This window comes from Capricornis sumatraensis, chromosome 9 (genome assembly GCF_032405125.1).
Source record: "Capricornis sumatraensis isolate serow.1 chromosome 9, serow.2, whole genome shotgun sequence".
In the NCBI taxonomy this organism is placed as follows: domain Eukaryota; kingdom Metazoa; phylum Chordata; class Mammalia; order Artiodactyla; family Bovidae; genus Capricornis; species Capricornis sumatraensis.
Genome location: NC_091077.1, coordinates 52,705,672 through 52,725,099, shown reverse-complemented (window position 1 = coordinate 52,725,099; position 19,428 = coordinate 52,705,672). Strand labels below are relative to the sequence as shown.

Here is a 19,428-nt window from a genome sequence, read left to right as displayed (position 1 = left end):
ATGATCATCAATTCGATGGCTTTTCTTCTCTTTTTCACCTGAGGTCCAAGTAACACGTGAAGGTATACCATGGAGAGAGGAAAGAGGAAAGCAAGATGGTAGCCACTCATCTCCAACTTCAGCTTTTTTTTTTTAACAATTCTTTTCTTAAATTAATTTAGCTGCAGCACACAGGATCTTCGCTGCAGTGCACAGACTCTCTCTAGTTGTGGCGCATAGGTTTCAGAGTGTGCCTGCTCAGTGGTTGTGGGGCACGGGTCTAGTTGCTCTGCATAATGTGGGATCTTAGTTCACTGACCAGGGATCGAACCAAGTCCCCTGCATTACAAGGTAGATTCCCAAACACAGGGCCACCCGGAAGTCCCTTCAACTTTCTTAAGAAGCCAAGGCACTGGGAGAAATAACTCATTCATTAAGGCACTAAACTAGCCAACTATGGCTAGGATACTGGCACTGTGAGATTTCTGGGAGGCACCAGAAAACTGCCATCAACCTGTCCACCTCTGGGATCCATATCTTCTCTGTGCACTGTCATGTTCCAACTCTTTGCAACCCCATGGACTGTAGCCCACCAGGCTCCTCTGTCCGTGGGGCTCTCTAAGCAAATATACTAGTATGGGTTGCCATTTCCTACTCCAGGGGATCTTCCTCACCCAGGGATGAAACTCACATCTTATGTGTCCTGCACTGGCAGGCAGGTTCTTTACCACCAGCACCACCTGGGAAGTACACGGTGAGATTTTTGGGTGGCACCAGAAAACTGCCATCAACCTGCCAACCCTGGGGTCCACATCTCACATCCAACTGAAATATTTTCACCACTGATGGCTTCATCAAGACCCTGTCAAGTAAATGGTGCACAATGTTTCCGGTCACCTAGCTTAGGCAAAGTCTACAGCTAAGAGCTCTCCAGGTTAGTGATAAGTGCCCCCACTCCTTATCACTCTTCATGATTTCATAAAGATTGGGGAAATAAGGAACAATCACACAGCTTTCAATTAGGTAAGCCCCTCTACCTCTGAACATAATATCCTTTAAGAAGTGGCATCCAATCCATGTCTTGAGTCTTACCTCTTCTCCACTTTTTAGTTCCATATGAAAACTCGGTTCTTAGTTCAGAGCTCCAGAACCTATTTGGAGAAGGAATTAAAAGCCCCAGCAAAGGTAAGTTGAATTGGAGACTAAGCTCCTGCCTGTTCTCCTTGCCTTTGACAGGACAGTTCATCTTTTGCTTACAGAATAAACAATACAAAAATAAGAATTAGACAACAGTCATTTTAAGATGGGCTTTCCTGGTGGCTCAGACAGTAAAGAATACACCTGCAATGTGGGAGAGCTGAGTTGGATCCCCGGATTGGGAAGATCCCCTGGAGGAGGGCATGGCAACCCACTCCAGTATTCCTGCCTGGAGAATCCCCATGGACAGAGGAGCCTGGCGGGCTACAGCCCATGGGATTGCAAACAGTCGGAGACGACTGAGCAACTAAGCACACATTTTAAAATAATTTATATAAAATCTAGTCTGTGAATGGTAAACATTCTTTTGTGTTTTTAAAATCCTCATGTTGTCTCCTAAGATATATTAAAGCTCTAAAATACAATCATGAAATAAAAAATGAACTCTTAATCATTCATCATTTAATATATTAAGCAATGCTTTATGAAAAAAACTGTCCCAACAGAATACGGATTATAACTGGCATCTATTTAGATTTCAAGAACAATTTTTAAAAATTATTTGTTCCTATTTATAAACTCACAACAGAACTGAAAGGATTCTGGACTTGGCATACAAAACATTTCTATTCTCCATTAAGATTTTATACACACACATGTATAACCAGAACTCTCAAACTTGGCATGTAAATTTATAGAACCACTTTAGAAAACTGTTTAGCAATAGCTACTAAAGATGAATTCATATATACTCTATGGCCTAGCAATTCTACTCTAGTTATATATCCCAACAGAAACACATACATTCACCAAAAGATGTATCAGGGTATTCAAAGAAACAATATTCATAATACTGGAGACTACTCAAATGTCCATTAACATCAGAATGGGTTACTAAATCATGTTAACTTCACACCATGGAATATCACACAGTCACATGAATGAACAAACTATAACAACATATAATATCACAAATGAATCTCATAAACATAATTATGTTGAGCAAGAGAAACCAGACACAAGAGGTTTTATTGTATGACTACACTTTATATAATAAAGATCAAAACCAGGCAAATCTAAGCTGCCAGTTGAGTCGTTACCCTGGGTAGGGGCACAACTGGAAGGGCACCTGAAATGAGCTTTTGGAGTGCTGGTAACGCTCCTGCTTGAGCTGGGTACTAGCTAATGTGCATGTCCATCTTGTGCAAATTCACTGAGCTACAACGCACACTTATGATTTGTGCATGTTTCTTCAGATAAATCACACTAACAATTCTAGAAAGGTTGAGAAAAGGAGGCTAGCAGAGGATTTATGAAACTGAGTCCCCCTAAAACTGAGTGCCTCTGCTCAGTTTATGATTAATCTCTCTCCTAAACTTTAATTCATTTGTTGTCCTGCCCCTATTCCTCTCAGAATTGAGGGCTATCAAAAAAAGGGGGGGAATGGAACAAAGCAGGACCCTGTGGGGCCTTTCTAGATACAAAAGCCCCTCTCTGTGTCCTGTTTCTTGTTTGTAGAAAGGTTTTAGTCTCCCAGATCTTCCCAAAGTTCCAAAGACCAGACTCAAGCATTTAATGATTAGAATAGTCACAGGACTCCTAGTTCCTCCTGAAGGAATATAGGTAACAATCTGATGCATACCTTTGAGCTGTTCTGCAGAAACTAGTAGAGTTTAGTGACTATGACATTAGAGTTTGTGATAGTAGACCCCAAACCAGTTGGAACAAGAAGGTTGAAATTCCCAAAATATCACTGTTACCTCACCACCAACCGATCAGAAGGAGGTCCAGGATCTAATCACAAACATATCCTACCACCCTTCTACCTAACACCTATCCTTAAAAAGCCATTCCTGAAAGCCATCAGGGAGTTTGGATCTTTTGAGCATGAGCTGCCCAGTGCTTCTTGCTTGAAACCTGCAAATAAATCTTTATTTTTCTGTAAACACCAGCTGTCAGAGTCTCACTTTTTGCACCACAGGAACATGCACCCTTGCTTGATTAACAGTTAATAGAGTAGACTGTGAGCCCTCTGCAGACTGGGACCTTTGCATGGTTCACTACTGTATTCACCCCAGCACTGAACAGGGAGTGGCATAGCGTGGATACTTTATTAGCACATGCTGACCAAATCAGGCATGGAGGTGTAGCTTTAACAGAAACCTACCTACAGAAATGGCAGCTAATCTTAATGCCATCTTATCTTACTAGTTTGCATTTATTTAAAAGTATTCATATTACTTTATAAATCACCAAATAAATACAAAGCTAGGTATTAAGCCATATGGGGCTTCCCAGGTGGCTCAGCAGTAAAAATCCACCTGCAATGCAGGAGACACAGGTTTGATCCCTGGGTGGGGAAGATCCCCTGGAGGAGGGCATGGCAACCCACTCCAGTGTTCTTGCCTGGAGAATCCCATGGACAGAGGAGCCTGGCAGGTTATGGTCCACAGGGTCGCAAAGAGTCATACATGACTGAAGTGACTTAGCATGCATGCAACAAAAATAAGAAACAAAGGAGAAATAACTGCTCCAATCTTTGGAAATAAAATATTTGGCATAGTGTACTGGGTACAACTAGGTATTCAATAAATGTTTATGGTACATATGAAGGAAAATTGGTATTTTAATTGATCACACTGTAATTCCTAGAAAGTCTTCCGTTCTAAAAACAACCAACTGGTATATCAAAAAATGGAATTAAATTAAAATGGATTCTAAATTAAAGAATATAGTCAAATATACAAACGCTGAAAGTGACAGACATGTCCAGAATCCAGAGACTCATGCTAACTGCAGCCTTCCTGGCTCTGCTGGCCCCATGAGCTACCAGAGTTCTCTCAGTTATGCTTGCTTATTATCAGATGATGATGCTTAGAGTAGAGCACAATGGGGCAGAAATTATGGATGGGAAAAGAGTTTGCTGTAATTTAGGCCTCATCTGGAGTTTCCCTTCTCTTGGAAGAACAATGAGAACCAACAGGGAAATGCATTAAGCATTTCATATCTTTCCTTTCACCTCATTACAGAATGTTCTACTATGCAAGTGTGTAACTGCTTGCATTTTATAATCAACATCACTCAAAGACTTTATCAGGCCATGAGTGATGCTTTTGACCTGATTAAATTAAAAACTTATCAAAGAAAAGATATCAAAAGAAGTAATTACAATCATAAGGTTCCAGTTAAAAATTGAACACACAAATCTGCCTCTTATCCCTTCAAAAAAACGTTCAAGTGTTAGTCGCTCAGTCATGTCCAACTCTGTGACCCCATGGACTGTAGCTCGCCAGGCTCTTCTGTCCACTGGATTCTCCAGGCAAGAATACTGAAGTGGGTTGCCATTTCCTCCGCCAGGCGATCTTCCCAACTCAGGGATCAAACCTGCATCTCCTGCACTGCAGGCAGGTTCTTTACCATCTGAGCCACCAAAGCAGCCCCTTTATCCCTTCCAAAACCCTCTCAAATGTAAATGATAGTCATTTTTAAATTTCTTTTTTGCCTCAAATTTAACAAAACTTTACTAACAGGAGAGGAAGCAGCAATAAAATCCTGCAAGTTAGAAGCAGGATAGGTGACAACTTACACAGCAGACCCAAGAAACCTGAATCCTAAACCAGAAAGCAGGAAAGCAACCTCTCTTGCACTGTACCCTCTCAAGGCTTAAGAACTGGTGGTAGCAGGTACCAGAGAAAGTAAAAGTAAAAATGAGATTTAAAAGCAGGAAGAGAAGTTGGACCCAGTTAAACACACACAGCCCCCAGAATCCCCATTAAGAGACTGGAGGTTTACTCTCTGGAGAGTGTGAGGCAGTGGAAGTCTGAACTGGAGACACCAGAGATTTGGAGAAAGAATGGATTGTTGGAAAGGAGTGATTAAGTGAGAGACTTAGGTACTAAACCTTGAGATCTCCTAGGCTACCTCTGCCAATCAGCTCTTAGAGTAGTAGCAGTCAGGCCTAAGCTCTGGGGAAACTGACCAGCCCAAGAGAGACAGAAATACACTGTCACTCAAAGAAAGAATCTAGTTAGATTAAAAGGCAAAAAGGCCTGTCAAGAAGCTCCATCAACCATAGTGAGCTTCTAAATTGCTCTACCAACTGTGTACTTTTAACCAAGCAGGCAAAGATCACCTACTTCTAACTCAAAGATCATAAAAGACCAAAGCAAGGAGAATAAATGCAACACAGAGGAAAGAACTATGTAGGAAAGCATAAACTTTAAAAAGAAAAAAATTTCAATAATTTCAGAGAAACAAGAGAAAAAAATTAAAACCATAAAACATGGACAGTGTGCTACTAAAGGAAAGATTCTAACATTTACTGAGCATCTACTATTTGCTGAACTCCATTCTCTGTCCTCAGACACTGTTGTGCCCAACTCTGTGATTCCATGGGCTGTGGCCTGGCAGGCTTCTCTGTCCATGGGATTCTCCAGTTAAGAATACTGGAGTGAGCTGCCATTTCCTGCTACTAAAAAAAAGGGGAGGGGGCAATTAAAGAGTTTTGAAAAATTTTTTAAAATATTAAAATTTTATCAAAGAGTTAGAAAATTGAGACTATCTCATAGAAAGCTGAGAAAAAGGTGAAAAATATGAGATTTAAAAAATTTTAACAATCAGTATAAAAGAGTCAAGATTCAAAGAGAGAAAAGGGGGGAAAAAAGGCAGAGAAAAAAAAGTCAACCAAATACTTTTTAAAATTTCCCAGAACTGAAGGACATCAGGTTTTAGACCAAAAGGGCTCACTGAGTTCCTGGCACAATGGACATACACAGATCTATCCCAAGGTACAACACAGTGAAATTTAACGACACTGGGAACAAAAGAAGTTCCTAAAGGCTTCCAGAAAACAGGAAGTAGGCCACATTTAAAGAACCAGATGTCACAACTGGCTTCAGTCTTCCTAATAGTGGAACCCAGAAGGCAATGGAACAAATGGCTTCAAAATTCTAAAGGAAACTGTTTTTAACCCAAAAGCCTAGAAATCAAGGTTAGGGTACAGACTGAAAACAAAAAAATTCTTAGATGTTCAAAGTCTCAACAACAACAACAACAAAGTTTACCCCATGCATTCTTTCTCAGTAAAGTACTAGAAGGCGTGTTCTATAGAAATGAGACAATACATCAAGGGAAAAAAAAGTGTGAATCAAGGCAAGGGGCTTCAATTTTAAAAACTGGAAAAGGAAATCTTAGGATGACAACTGAACAGCAGACCCTGAAAGCAGTCTTATAGTACAGGTCAAAAAAACAGGAAAGGGGGAGTCCCCTTGTAACCCAGTAGTCAAGACTCCATGCTCCCACCGCACAGGCCTGGACCTGATCCCGAGTTGGGGAGCTGACATCTGCATGCAGCCAGAAACACCCCAAAAAGAGCCGCACCCCCCCACCCAGCAATGGAATCAGCAAGATACCTACTGTGTTTGAACACATCAAAAATTGAGACTGAGTGAGAGTCTGAGGATGATTCATGCGATAAGAACTTATGGTATATACCCAGAAAATTAGGCAGACAAAAAAAATTGTGGTTAACTTTAGGGAAAATAAGGTACTCTCAAGCAAGTAAAACTAATCACAACATACAATGTATCTCAGCTGTGAACATTATTTATTAAATTACTGTAAATATTGAATATTGATCTAACTATAATATGGATATACTAGAAAGTGGAGAAGGCAATGACACCCCACTCCAGTACTCTTGCCTGGAAAATCCCATGGATGGAGGAGACTGGTGGGCTGTAGTCCATGGGGTCGCAAAGAGTCAGACACGGCTAAGTGACGTCACTTTCACTTTTCACTTTCATGCACTGGAGAAGGAAATGGCAACCCACTCCAGTGTTCTTGCCTGGAGAATCCCAGGGACGGGGGAGCCTGGTGGGCTGCCGTCTATGGGGTTGCACAGAGTCGGACATGACTGAAGCGATTTAGCATACTAGAAAGATATAGAGACAGGAAATGGGAGCATATGCAGTTGTGGTAAACGAGAGGTAAACCCTCAAATCTCCTAGTGATCAATTTTTAAAATGCTGAAAACTGAAATCAAGAAGTAATATCTTATGTTTTTTACCTTCACAAATAGTAACAAAACAGCAAAAGAAAGAGCTAAGAAACAGGCAAAAGTAAGCAGGAGACTGCTATTTTTGGTAACAAGCCTGTAATATCTGTAAGAATAACTGTATGTAAGATATGAAAACAAAATATTTAGGTTGGTGCAAATGTAACTGCAGGGCTACATTCTTGCCTGGAAAAACCTATGGACAAGGGAGCCTGCTGTGCTACAATCCACGGGGTCGCAAAGAATCAGACACAGCTGGGCACACACACAAATGTAACTGCAGCTTGGGACTGTGAATTTTAAATTATTATAACTAAGTTCTATATAGTTATATGTCATTATAACTATGACAAACCTAGACAGCATATTAAACACCAGAGACATTACTTTGCCAACAAAGATCCATCTAGTCAAAGCTATGGTTTATCCAGTAGTCATACATGGATGTGAGAGTTGGACTATAAAGAAAGCTGAGTGCTGAACAATTGATGCTTTTGAACTGTGGTGATGGAGAAGACTCTAGAGAGTCCCTTGGACTGCAAAGAGATCAAACAAGTCAATCCTAAAGGAAATCAGTCCTGAATATTCATTGGAAGGACTAATGCTGAAGCCAAAACTCCAATACTTTGGCCACCTGATGTGAAGAACTGACTCACTGGAAAAGACCCTGATGCTAGGAAAGATTGAAGGCAGGAAAATAAGGGGACGACAGAGGATTAGAAGGTTGGATGGCATCACCAACTCAATGGACATGAGTTTGAGCAAGCTCCGGGAGTTGGTGATGGACAGGGAAGCCCGGCATGCTACAATCCGTGGGCTCATAAAGAGACATGACTGAGTGACTGAACTGAACTGATAACTAAGTTCAAACACATCTTTATTAATCAAAATAGGAACCATTATAATCGGCACATTTTTGTCAACGAGAAATAAGTTTATTTATTCATGTAGCATAAAAATCTGTGCTTTGGGATTTGACAAACTCTCAGAAAGCATGTTCTACCTCCTGCTGTTTGTGGAAGCATCTTTTCTGCAAAAAAAATTGTCAAGATGCTTGAAGAAGTGGTAGTCAGCTGACAAGAGGTCAGGTGAATATGGCAGATGAAGTGAAATTTCGTAGCCCAATTCATTCAACTTTTGGAGCATTGGCTGTGCAACATGCAGTCAGGTGTTGTCATGCAATAAAACTGGGCCCTGCTGACCAATGCTGGTTGCAGGCACTGTAATTTTTGGTGCATTTCACCGATTTGCTAAGCATACTTCTCAGAGGTAATGGTTTTGCTGGGATTCAGAAAGCTGTAGTGGATCCCACCGGCAGCAGACCATGAAACAGTGACCATGACCTTCTTGTGGTGCAAGTTTGGCTTTGGGAATTGCTTTGAAGCTTCTTCGAGGTCCAACCACTGAGCTGCTTACCACTGGTTGCATAAAATCCCTTTCTGTCACAAGTCACAATCTGATAGAGAAATTGTTTGCTATTGTTGTGTACAATAAGAGAAGACAATACTTCAAAAGGACCATTTTTAAATTTTCAATCAGCTCATGAGGCACCCACTTTCCAAGCTTTTTCACCTTCCCAATTGGCTTCAAACGTTGAACAACCATAGAATGGTCAACACTGAGTTCAGCAACTTCTCGTGTAGTTGAAAGAGGACCAGCTTCAATGTTTGCTCTCAGTTGGTCGTTGTCAACTTCCAATGGCTGGAAACTATGCTCCTCATCTTCAAGGTGCTCATCTCCTTTGCAAAACTTCTTGAACCACCACTGCACTGCATTCATTATCAGTTTGTGGGTCAAATATACTGCTGATGTTGCAAGTTGTCTCCAATACTTTATGACTCATTTTGAACTCATATAAGAAAATAGCTCGAATTTGCATTTTATATAACATCATTTTCCTAGTCTAAAATAAATACAAAATAAACAGCAAGTAATATCATTAGCAAAAAAAATAAAGTGCAAAATGTACATTAAAATGATTTATAACAATCACATTTAAGAATGTATTCCAATATCAAACAGCAAAGTCCAACAATGCAAAATTACAATTACTTTTGTATCAACCTAATAAACAGAAAAAAGGTTTAAAATGTGGTTATAAAATGTGTCATGAAAGGGGAATCTAGTATTCACGGGAAACTAACCAAACTGAGGGAGAGGGGAGGAACTCAAACTCCCCTTAGGACAGACTACCTAAACTGAGAGGGTCATTGGGAAGGCAGCATTCCAGGCAGAGGAAGAGGAGGGTTCCCGGCCAGAAAAGGAGAGAGGTGATTTTTCTAACAAGTGAGACAAGTTCCCCAGGGAAACAACAACCCATGAGAGTCCACCTCTACCCTCTTCTCCCACGTCCTGGTCTCCCCACCTACCTCTTACCCGTCCTTCAAGGCCAAGCTCAAGCTCCATCTTCTCAGAAGCTTCCTGCAAGTCTCCGGAAGAGATGATCTTTTCCATCTCAAAATGATGCCATTTATCCACCATCTTATTCTCTTAATTAATGTAATTAATATTACATACCATAATACAGTATCAGGGAATTACTATATGCAAAAAAACTGTGCTGGTTACTAAGAGTAAGGGAAGGATGAAAAGGAAGGAAAAAGGACAAAAAAAGCAGCAGTCTCCAGGTGCAATGAACACAGACCGTGGTTTCTAACATCATTCTCCAATAAAAGGAACCAGGGTTCTTTGGAGAAACAGCTGATTCCAGTATGGCTCAGGAACTATACATGGTAAGTCTGGTGCCAAAAAGTTAAGAAGTGCTTTAAAAACCACAAAGATGGAGCTCTCTCAAAGGGATACAAGTACCAACTGAAGGAGATCCCAATGGCAAAAGCTAGAACAACCTAACAAAATAGTGCTAGCTTATAACTCAAATAATAACATTAATGAGCCCATACCAGTATCAACGAATAAATAAAGTAATGAAAAAGAGACAAATGTCGCACGCAGAAAAATTCCAAATAACTTAATGTAGAGAAGGCAATGGCAACCCACTCCAGTCCTCTTGCCTGGAAAATCCCATGGATGGAGGAGCGTGGTAGGCTGCAGTCCATGGGGTCGCTAAGAGTCAGACACGACTGAGTGACTTCACTTTCACTTTTCACTTTCATGCACTGGAGAAGGAAATGGCAACCCACTCCAGTGTTCTTGCCTGGAGAATCCCAGGGACGGGGGAGCCTGGTGGGCTGCCGTCTATGGGGTCGCACAGAGTCAGACATGACTGAAGCGACTTAGCAGCAGACACATTACCCTCAATGAGGTGGTGGAACTTAACTCCCCCAATCCTTAAGTATAAGCTGTACATAGTGAACACAGTGACTTCCTTCCAAAAAGCACAGTACAAAAGGGGAGGGGGAAGGTGGAGTCATTGTATATAGAGAGATTTGACAAACACTACTTTAGCCAGGTGAAATGGCAAACCCACTCCAGTATTCTTGCCTGGAGAATCCCATGGACGGAGGAGGCTGGTGGGCTACAGTCCACAGGGTCACAAAGAGTCAGACACGACTGAGTGACTTCACTTCACTTCACTTCACTTTAGCCAGGTGACCAAGGTCAACATCAACCTCGATAAGTTGTTGACAGTATGCTGACATACTGTTGACAGTATGCATTCTTGATATGATGTGATGGAAACAGCAGTTTATCTTTGTGTGGCTTCTTCCCCAAATCTAATTATGAGAAAAGCATCTAACAAATCCCAAAGAAAGGACATCCTACAAATAACTGACTAATACTCCTTAAAAATGTCAAGGTCATCAAAAACAAGGAAAACTTGAGAAACTGTCACAGCCAAGAGAAGTCTACGGAGATATGATGGCCTAATGTGATGTGGAATCTGTATAGACTCCTGAAACAGAAGACACAGATAAAAACAAAATCTTAATAAAGTATGGACTTTAGTTAATAATAACATATCAATATTGGTTCATTAATTGTCAACAAATGCACACTACTAATATGTTAGTGGGAAAACTGGGTCTGGTGTATACAGAAACTATACTACCTTCAATGTTTCTGAAAATCTAAAAATGTTACAAAAAGTAAAGTTTACTTTTTAAAAATATTTTTAACTTTTTTTTTTTTAAGGAAAGGAAAAATTCCTAAAGAACACACACCAAACTTGCAAAGCAGTCACACCTCTGGGGAAAAGAATGGGAGGGAAGTCAAGCTTTCCTTTACAAGTTACTATTTGACTCTAGAATATGAAGACTGTATCTGTGTGCTATTCTATAACAAGAAATGTTCAACGTTATTGCCACATTTAAGTACTGAATAACAAATAAAATGAAATTGTTATTAAACAGAAACCACTCCTTAAACCTTTGTACTTTCTTTATTTGGCTGCATCATGTCTTAGTTGTGGGAAGAGGTATCCTTGCTGCATCTCAGGAGATCTTTCGTTGTAGCCTAAGGGCTCTAGTTGTAGCCTGCAGGCTCAGTAGTATCAGTGCGCAGGCTAAGTTACTCTACGGCATGTAGGATCTTAGTTCCCCAACCAGGGATCCAACCCACGTCCCCTGCACTGAAAGGCACAGAGATAAACTCCTGTTTCCACTGGACCACCAGGGAAGTCCCATCAACCTTTATGTTTCTATTCATAAACTATCCAATCTCCAGAAAGACCTCCAAATCACAGTCAAGCCACTGATTAACTACCAACTGATAATACTGCAATACACAAATTTAAAAGAAAAACTGTCAAAGATTATACTAAACTGCTAGGGGAGAAATATATAATACAGTAAGAAAATATTTCACTAGAAATGTTCTTAAATTTGATCAATACTGAGAGCTAGTATCTAAAACTTTAAATTGTGGTATTCAGAAAAAAAAAGTCCGTCTAATTGTAACAGCAGGACATGCAAAGTGAAGTCTGTTTAACACTCAGCTGGTGAAGGCAACATACACTACACATCTATCTACACAGCCATGAGAAGCAATTAATTACAACTGGACTGTGTAAAATTCAACAGATTCAATACATGATATTCACCAACTGCCTGGTATATTGGCAAAAGTAACTTGAAAATAAGGATGAGATCACCAAGTTGATTCTTTCCATTAATCTCTAATTAAAGTGTTAAAAGTTGTTTTATCTAAATGAGCATTATCCATTACTACAAGAATATGGTTCCCCTAAACAGTTATACTGTTCAAATATAAGAATAAATTATTAAGAAATCAAAGTAATCATTTTAAAGCCCTAAGAACAAGTAAATCAGAGAGTGTCACTTGAATTTCTCTAAGTCTGACTTCTTTTCATTAGCAAAATACAATATTACTCTCATGGTAGGGTTATTTAACAATCTAATTAAATGTAGAGTAATGTAATATTGGTGGTATTCAGGATAAAGTAATTTGAAGTTATATGAAGGGAAACCAATGGGTGGCATCAGTTTAGACAATGCTCGATTTTCCTAGAGCACTTCACTGAGAGTCAGACCCCACAGATAGTTGAAGATCTGCAGCTCCTGTCACTCACAAATCCTGGTTCTGCATTCATGACGAATTATACAAAAGTGCTTTCATGACGTTATTTCCTGATGTGATAATATCTGCTTAAAATATCATACCATTGCCTTTTAGAGTTATGCACAGAAATATTTATGGATGAAATGACGTGATTTCTAAAATTTACTACAAAATAATAGTATAAATGAAAAAGTTAACTATTTGTTGATTGTTGAAGCTGAGTGATGGGTGCATAAGTTTTATTACACTAAATTTTTGTAAATGCTTGAAATTTTTCAAAGTAAAAAGTTGAAAATATAAATAAATACTAACAAATTACTCCTAGAAGCAACCCAAGTGCTCATCAACAATTGGATTAAGAAGATGTGAGATACAAACACACACATCCCACACCTTCTTAATATATACACACAATGGAATATTATTTCACCACAAAAAAGAATGAAATACTGCCATCTGCAGCAAGTAGGTGAACCTAGAGAATAATATGCTTAATGAAGTAAGTCAGATAAAGACAAATACTGTATATCACTTACATGTGGAATCTGAAAAATAATACAAATGAATGTATATGCAAAACGAACAGACTCACAGATTTAGAAAACAAACTTGTAGTTACCAAAGAGGAAAAGGAAGGAAGCACCAACTAGGGGTGTTAGATTAATAGATACAAACTACTATATGTAGTAGTAAATAAGCAACAAGAATATACATATACAGGGAATTATACTCATTATCTTGTAATAACTTATAATGGACTATAATCTAAGAAAATACCAAACCACTATGCTATACACCTTAAACTAACACAGTATTGTAAACCAATTACAATTTTAATAAAGAAAGAAATTACGCCTACAACTCAGTAACAAAAAGCAAACAATTAAAAAATTTGAATGTTTGAATTTGCCCAATTCAAAAATTGGCAAATGATCTGAGTACACATCTCTCCAATATGTACAAATGGCCAACATGCACATAAAAGATGTTCAGTTTCACTAATCATTAGGGAAATGCAAACCAGAATCATTACGAGACGCCACTTCATACCCAGGCTTTATCAAAATCAAAACACAAACAGAAGGCGTACATGTTGATGAGGAAGTGACAAAACCGCGATTCTTATGCATTCCCGGTGGGAATATAAAACCGTGCACTGCTATGGAAAATAGCATGGCGGTTTCTCAAATAACTAAAAATAGCAATACCATAGTGAAAGTGAAAGTCACTCAGTCAAGTCCAGCTCTTTGTGATCCCATGGACTGGAGAGGGTAGCCTTTCCCTTCTCCAATGGATCTTCCCAACCCAGGGATCGAACCCAGGTCTCCTGCGTTGCAGGTGGATTCTTTACCATCTGAGCCACCAAGGAAGTCCAAGTAAAGTGGAGTGGGTAGCCTATCCCTTCTCCAGGGAATCCTCCTGAACCAGGGAACAAATTGGGGTCTCCTGCACTGCAGGTGGATTCTTTACCAGCTGAGCTACCAGGGAAGCAATACCACATAAACCAACAATTCCACTTCTGCGTATATATCTAAAAGAATTCAAAGCTTGGACTCTTTTGAAACTTATTAACCCATTATTCACAGCAGCATTATTCACAATGGCTAAAATGTATTGACAGATGAAATAAAATATAGTATACACACACAATGGATATTATTTAGCTTTAAAATGGAATGAAATTCCGACACATGACCCAATGTGGATGGACCTTGAGGACATTATGCTAAGTGAAATAAGCCAGTCACAAAAGGATAAATACTGTATTACTCCACCCATATGAGGTACTTCAGAGTAATCAAATTCACTGATGGAAAGCAGAATGGTGGCTGTCAGGGGCTTGGGGAGGGGGAAATAAGACAGTTACTGTTTAAGGGGTAAGGATTTTCTGGAAATGGATGGTGGTGAAATGAAGGCTGCACAACAACGTGAATATACTAAACAAAATAAAAATTAAAAAAAGAGCCACAGGGGCACCATTCACTCCTTCCTCTAGAATCCTGACGTCATCTAACACTTGAACATGCAAAATGTTTGGCCTGCCCAAGATGAAATTCTTTCCCTCATTTCTCAAAACCTTCCTTCACAATCCTGAAAGAACTTACCCAAAGCTGATCTACAACCCCAGCAGACTGCAATACAAACTTATTAGTGATGCCACAAGCAACTCACTTATTTAGCAGACAGGGAGTCATCTAAAACAAACATTCTGCAGCCTGTTTTTAAGCAGATACAGCAGTGTCATCATTGCCTACTTTCACTGGTTTTAAATCCAAATATCTCAAAACATTTCAGGAAGTATGTATTTGGGAAAATGCACGATATAGCCCATGATCTACTACAGTGAGGCAAAGGTAGCTTGGAATGGATGAACAGGGTAAATGGCCTCAGAGAGGGCAGCACACAACAAGGTTTTCAACACTAGGCCTCCCTAGAGCTTTCTGAAACAGCGCTTCAGAATGTATGGACACACAAGCTCACGTTTCAAATCGCAAAAAGAGAAAAAAATAAAGCCACAGGAAATTTATGAGCCCAAACTATCTGTGTAGTTTGGGGTGATGCTAAATTCCAATTAGGGACATATTGCTCTTCCAATCAAAAGACCATAAAGGCAAAACCATTATTTGCAGTTATAAATGAATCATAGTTTTCTCCTACATTTACTTCATTAGAAGACCAGCTCACTTTGACTAACCATATCAAATAGAAGTCAGAGGTCCCTTTGTGACAACCAGAAAGTACCATGCTATCAGGCTGCCTAGACAATTCAACAACATTCCATAATTCGAAAGCCTTTTAACTATGTATATTCTCTGACCAAGCATTTCCACCCACTAGAAATTTATACTAAGGAAATAGTTGAAGACGTATGTGACTGAAAAAAAATTATAAACACCCTTAGAGACCAACGATAGGCAACTGATTAAATTACGGTCTAGCCGTAACTGCATGCTATGCAGATGTTAAAAGATGAACCCATCTCATTATACAGCTATAGTGTCTGCCTTTCTACATATATGTGCTCAATACACACACATGCAAACTTGAGAAGGCAAATGTGTTTCAGAACATGTGGGTATGTAAACATACATGTACACATATGCACAAAATATGTGAAAGTATCATCAGGGGCCCATAAAACTGCATGTATGTACAAAGATGTGCCTGTGTACGTATGTATGGGTGCATAAGACAATACAAATGTATATGTATATATCTGCTAATGTACATGCTTATATTTGGGCCATAAGCCTGTGTTTAAGTAGTTGAGTGTGTATTTACCCTTGTAATCACTACTTAGAAGCGGTGACCTTGAGCAAGTTACCGAGCCTCTATAGAGTCTTGACTTCGTCATTTAACGTCATCTATACAACATCAAACACTCTCAAAGGGGTTCTGTGAGGATTAAGTGAAATAATGGATGTAAAGGTACTTAGTACCATGACTGGCACAGAGTAAATGCTCAATCAATATTAACTTTCCTTATCTGGACACATACACTGATCTACCCTTGTGTATATTTACATAGCTGTAAGTACACAAAGATACACACAAAATGTTAACTTTGGTTATCTATAGGTGATAGGTTTTTGGTGTGGGGTTTTGGTTTTGTTTTGGGTTTTTTTTTTTGGCTTTCGTATTTTGCAAATTTTCTAGGAATGTCAGTTCTTTTTTTCATTCTTTTTTTGAAGATTTCTTCAAAACAATGATTTTTTTTTAAGTAAAAAAGATGGCCTGTCCTTAAGATACCTCAATTTTGCATATTTAAAGCTATTAACCACTACACCAAGAAATACGTAATTTTAATACTTCACCATTTTTTTTTTGTTTCTAGCAGTATGTCAACATTACCTAATAGCTCAAGAAGATGGCAGTACAAAGGAAAGCCTCAGCTTTTTGCTTGTTTGCTTTATCCTAGGCAGGATGAAAGAATGAACTAGATCACAATATGGGATACATGTGATCTGTGAACACCTCGGTGACAGTTAAGTGACACCTGTCATTCGTATTTCCCTAAAGCAGAGAGGAACCCAGACCCTTGCCCAAGGTCATACAAAAAAGCACATAGCCCAGGCTGTGAGAGAACTAAGGACTAGACTGCACTGCCACAATTTGAGCGTGCTTATGAAACCAAAAAGCTAAATTCTTAAAATTAGTCATATGAGGAGTCAGGCTGTAGGAGGGAGGAAATTACAACACAGAGCTGATGACAGTAAAAAAAACCCAGCAACTGGCCCCACCAGGATTAATCTACATGTTTTAATCATACTGGTTTTCCTCACTTATAAAACATAAAACTGTAGATCATCTATGATAGGACATTTAATTTCACAAAAGCACAATTCCATTTATATGCAAATTAAACTGAAAGCATCTGAAAAAAATGCACGCAGATACCTGCGGTTCCAGTCAACATCAGTTAGCCACCTGGATCAGTTCCCACAATTACGATGTGTTAAATACCTCTAAAAACCCTGCAAAATGTCTCCCTCGAATTTCCGAGGGAAATCAGGCTACAGCAGGCGAGTAAAACAAGCAGGTTTTTCCCCTAGGGCTTCAATTAAGAAATTATACCCGAGATAATAATCCACCCATCTCCTATACATTTTCTCCCCAGCTATGCTATTCAATTTCTTTAAACGTCATTTCCAAGCTTGGAAAACACACAGCGGGCACACGCCCTGCAGCCTGCAACGTTACGTAGTTCGACATTTTAGGGGCATCACTAGTTAAACATTGCGTTTTCCAAATCTGCGAACTGGGACTTGTCCCTCGAATCATTTTGACTTCTGTTTTTAAACACAGGCGAGGGGAATGGGTTTTGACGAGCAGACTAGGCTCTGAAACCCTGAATAATCGCATCTCACTGCGGAGAGCTGTCGGCAGCAGCAGCAGCAGCGACTTTAATCTTCTCTCCACCTAATTTCCTTTACATTTCACGTTCTTGGTTTGGTTTTGGTCCCCCCCCCCCCCCCTTTTCCAGTGACATCAAATTCAAGGTGGAAAAAGGCAAACTGAATGCCCTCAGGTCAAAGCCTCCGGAGAGTCTCGGCTTCTGAGCCGGCGACCCGACCGCCGTGGGAAATGCGGCAAACACTGCAGGGCGGAGGTTTTTCCACCTCCGACTCCCGCCCCGCGTCGCGGAGGGACGGTCCCGGCCCGCGGCCGCCTCGAATCCGAGCCCGGGGCCCGCCCGGACGGCCCAGGCCCAGCGCGGCCTGGCAAGCCGCGGCGTCGAGTTGGCTACAGGCGGGGCCGGAGAGCAGGCCTGAAGCGGCCAGAGGGCAGGGCCAGACCGGGGTCGGAGGCGGGGGGGCATTTGGGCGCTGCTCACCTGCTGGTACCGGTTGCCGCAGGCTGGCTCCACCGCCGCCAGAGCCGCCAACGCCAACGCCATGGCGCAGCCGGCTGCAGGGAAGGAGGGCGAGCGAGCGAGCTGAAGGGGCGCGGGCGCTGCTGCCTGGGGGCGTCGAGAGGCCGACTGGGACGCGCCTCGGGTGGGTCTCGGTGGCCGCCGCCGCTACCAGGCCAGCCGCTCTCCTCGGTTAGTGAGCGCCGCCGCCGCCGCCGAGGCTCAGACGCGGTCCCTGGGGAGGAGGCGGGGACAACGACGACGACGCTGCGCCGCCGCCCCGCCCCCGACTCGCGCAGCGCAGCCCGGCCCGTCAGGCCCGGCCTCGCCCGGCGGTGCTGCTGCCCGCCGTGGGCTCCGCCTGTCGTTCCGCTCCCCGAGGCTGAGGCGTCGGAATCGGTTCCTTCCAAAACAGGTTGCAGGTCACCGCAGAGAGGGCGACGCTGGTGATGGGTGCCTGGTTCTAAGCACCAAGCTTTCTCTGCTTGCTACTTTGAACCCTGCTCACACACCCCAGACAGACGCCACAGCCTCATTTTAGAGGTCGTTGGTGCCCAGGGAGATTGACAGTCTCCCACAGCAGCCATCTGACCCCTAGTATCTATCTGGGTGCAGCATCTCAGTTCTTATCCACTTCCTTCTTGTCTGCCATCCCCTAGACTAGGGGTCAGTTCACTACAGGGCAGAGGCTAAATCCGGTTCAATGACTGTGGAAAGCATGTGAAATTCACCTTTCTGTGTCCATAAATTATTTGGAACACAGCCGCTCCCGTTTGTTTACTATGGCCTGCAAATCCTAAATTACTTACTATCTGATAAGTTTGCTGATGCTAAATCCTGGAAAACTTCTTGACCCCTGGGTGATCATAATAGCATCCACTATTTTTATGTAGTCCTTTCGTGTTTTAACAGCCTCTGTGGATACAGACACGATGTTTTCTGAACCAAAGCTCTCTGAGGAGGTGTCGTGAAAGGCAAAACTTCAAAGATGTAGACTTGTGAAGAGCTTTCCAGGGAAGAGGAACATATATGCAAAGATGGTGAGGAAAGTGAGAGGTTGCCTTGTGGAAGAATGGAAAGGAGGCATGGAAAGGCCATATAGGAGATACAATTATTGATGTTTCACAGATGGGGGGAGTTATGCTTGAAGACATTAGATATTTTATTCAAGAACACAGAGCTGGTAAGGGGTAAAGTTGGGTTACAAACTCATCAAGCTAGCTTTCTTAACCATTATCATACAATCAAATTATAAACTTTGTAAAGATGACACTATTTATCTTTGAAATATTTTGGTGTCTCCCACAGCATCTAGCACAGTATAGTTATTGATCCTGGAACAGGCATTTGAAGTCTGCTGTTTCTA

General features: G+C 41.0%; 1 protein-coding gene across 1 annotated transcript in view; it reads right to left on the bottom strand.

The window, feature by feature from the left end:
* Positions 1-18,276, bottom strand: part of NDFIP1 (Nedd4 family interacting protein 1) — a 51,145-nt gene extending 32,869 nt beyond the window's left edge. Inside the window, exon 1 of the mRNA XM_068980272.1 lies at positions 18,045-18,276. Coding sequence (XP_068836373.1) covers positions 18,045-18,107 — 63 coding nt within the window. The 5' untranslated portion in view covers positions 18,108-18,276. The remainder of the gene's footprint in view (positions 1-18,044) is intronic.
* Positions 18,277-19,428: the final 1,152 nt, after the last annotated feature.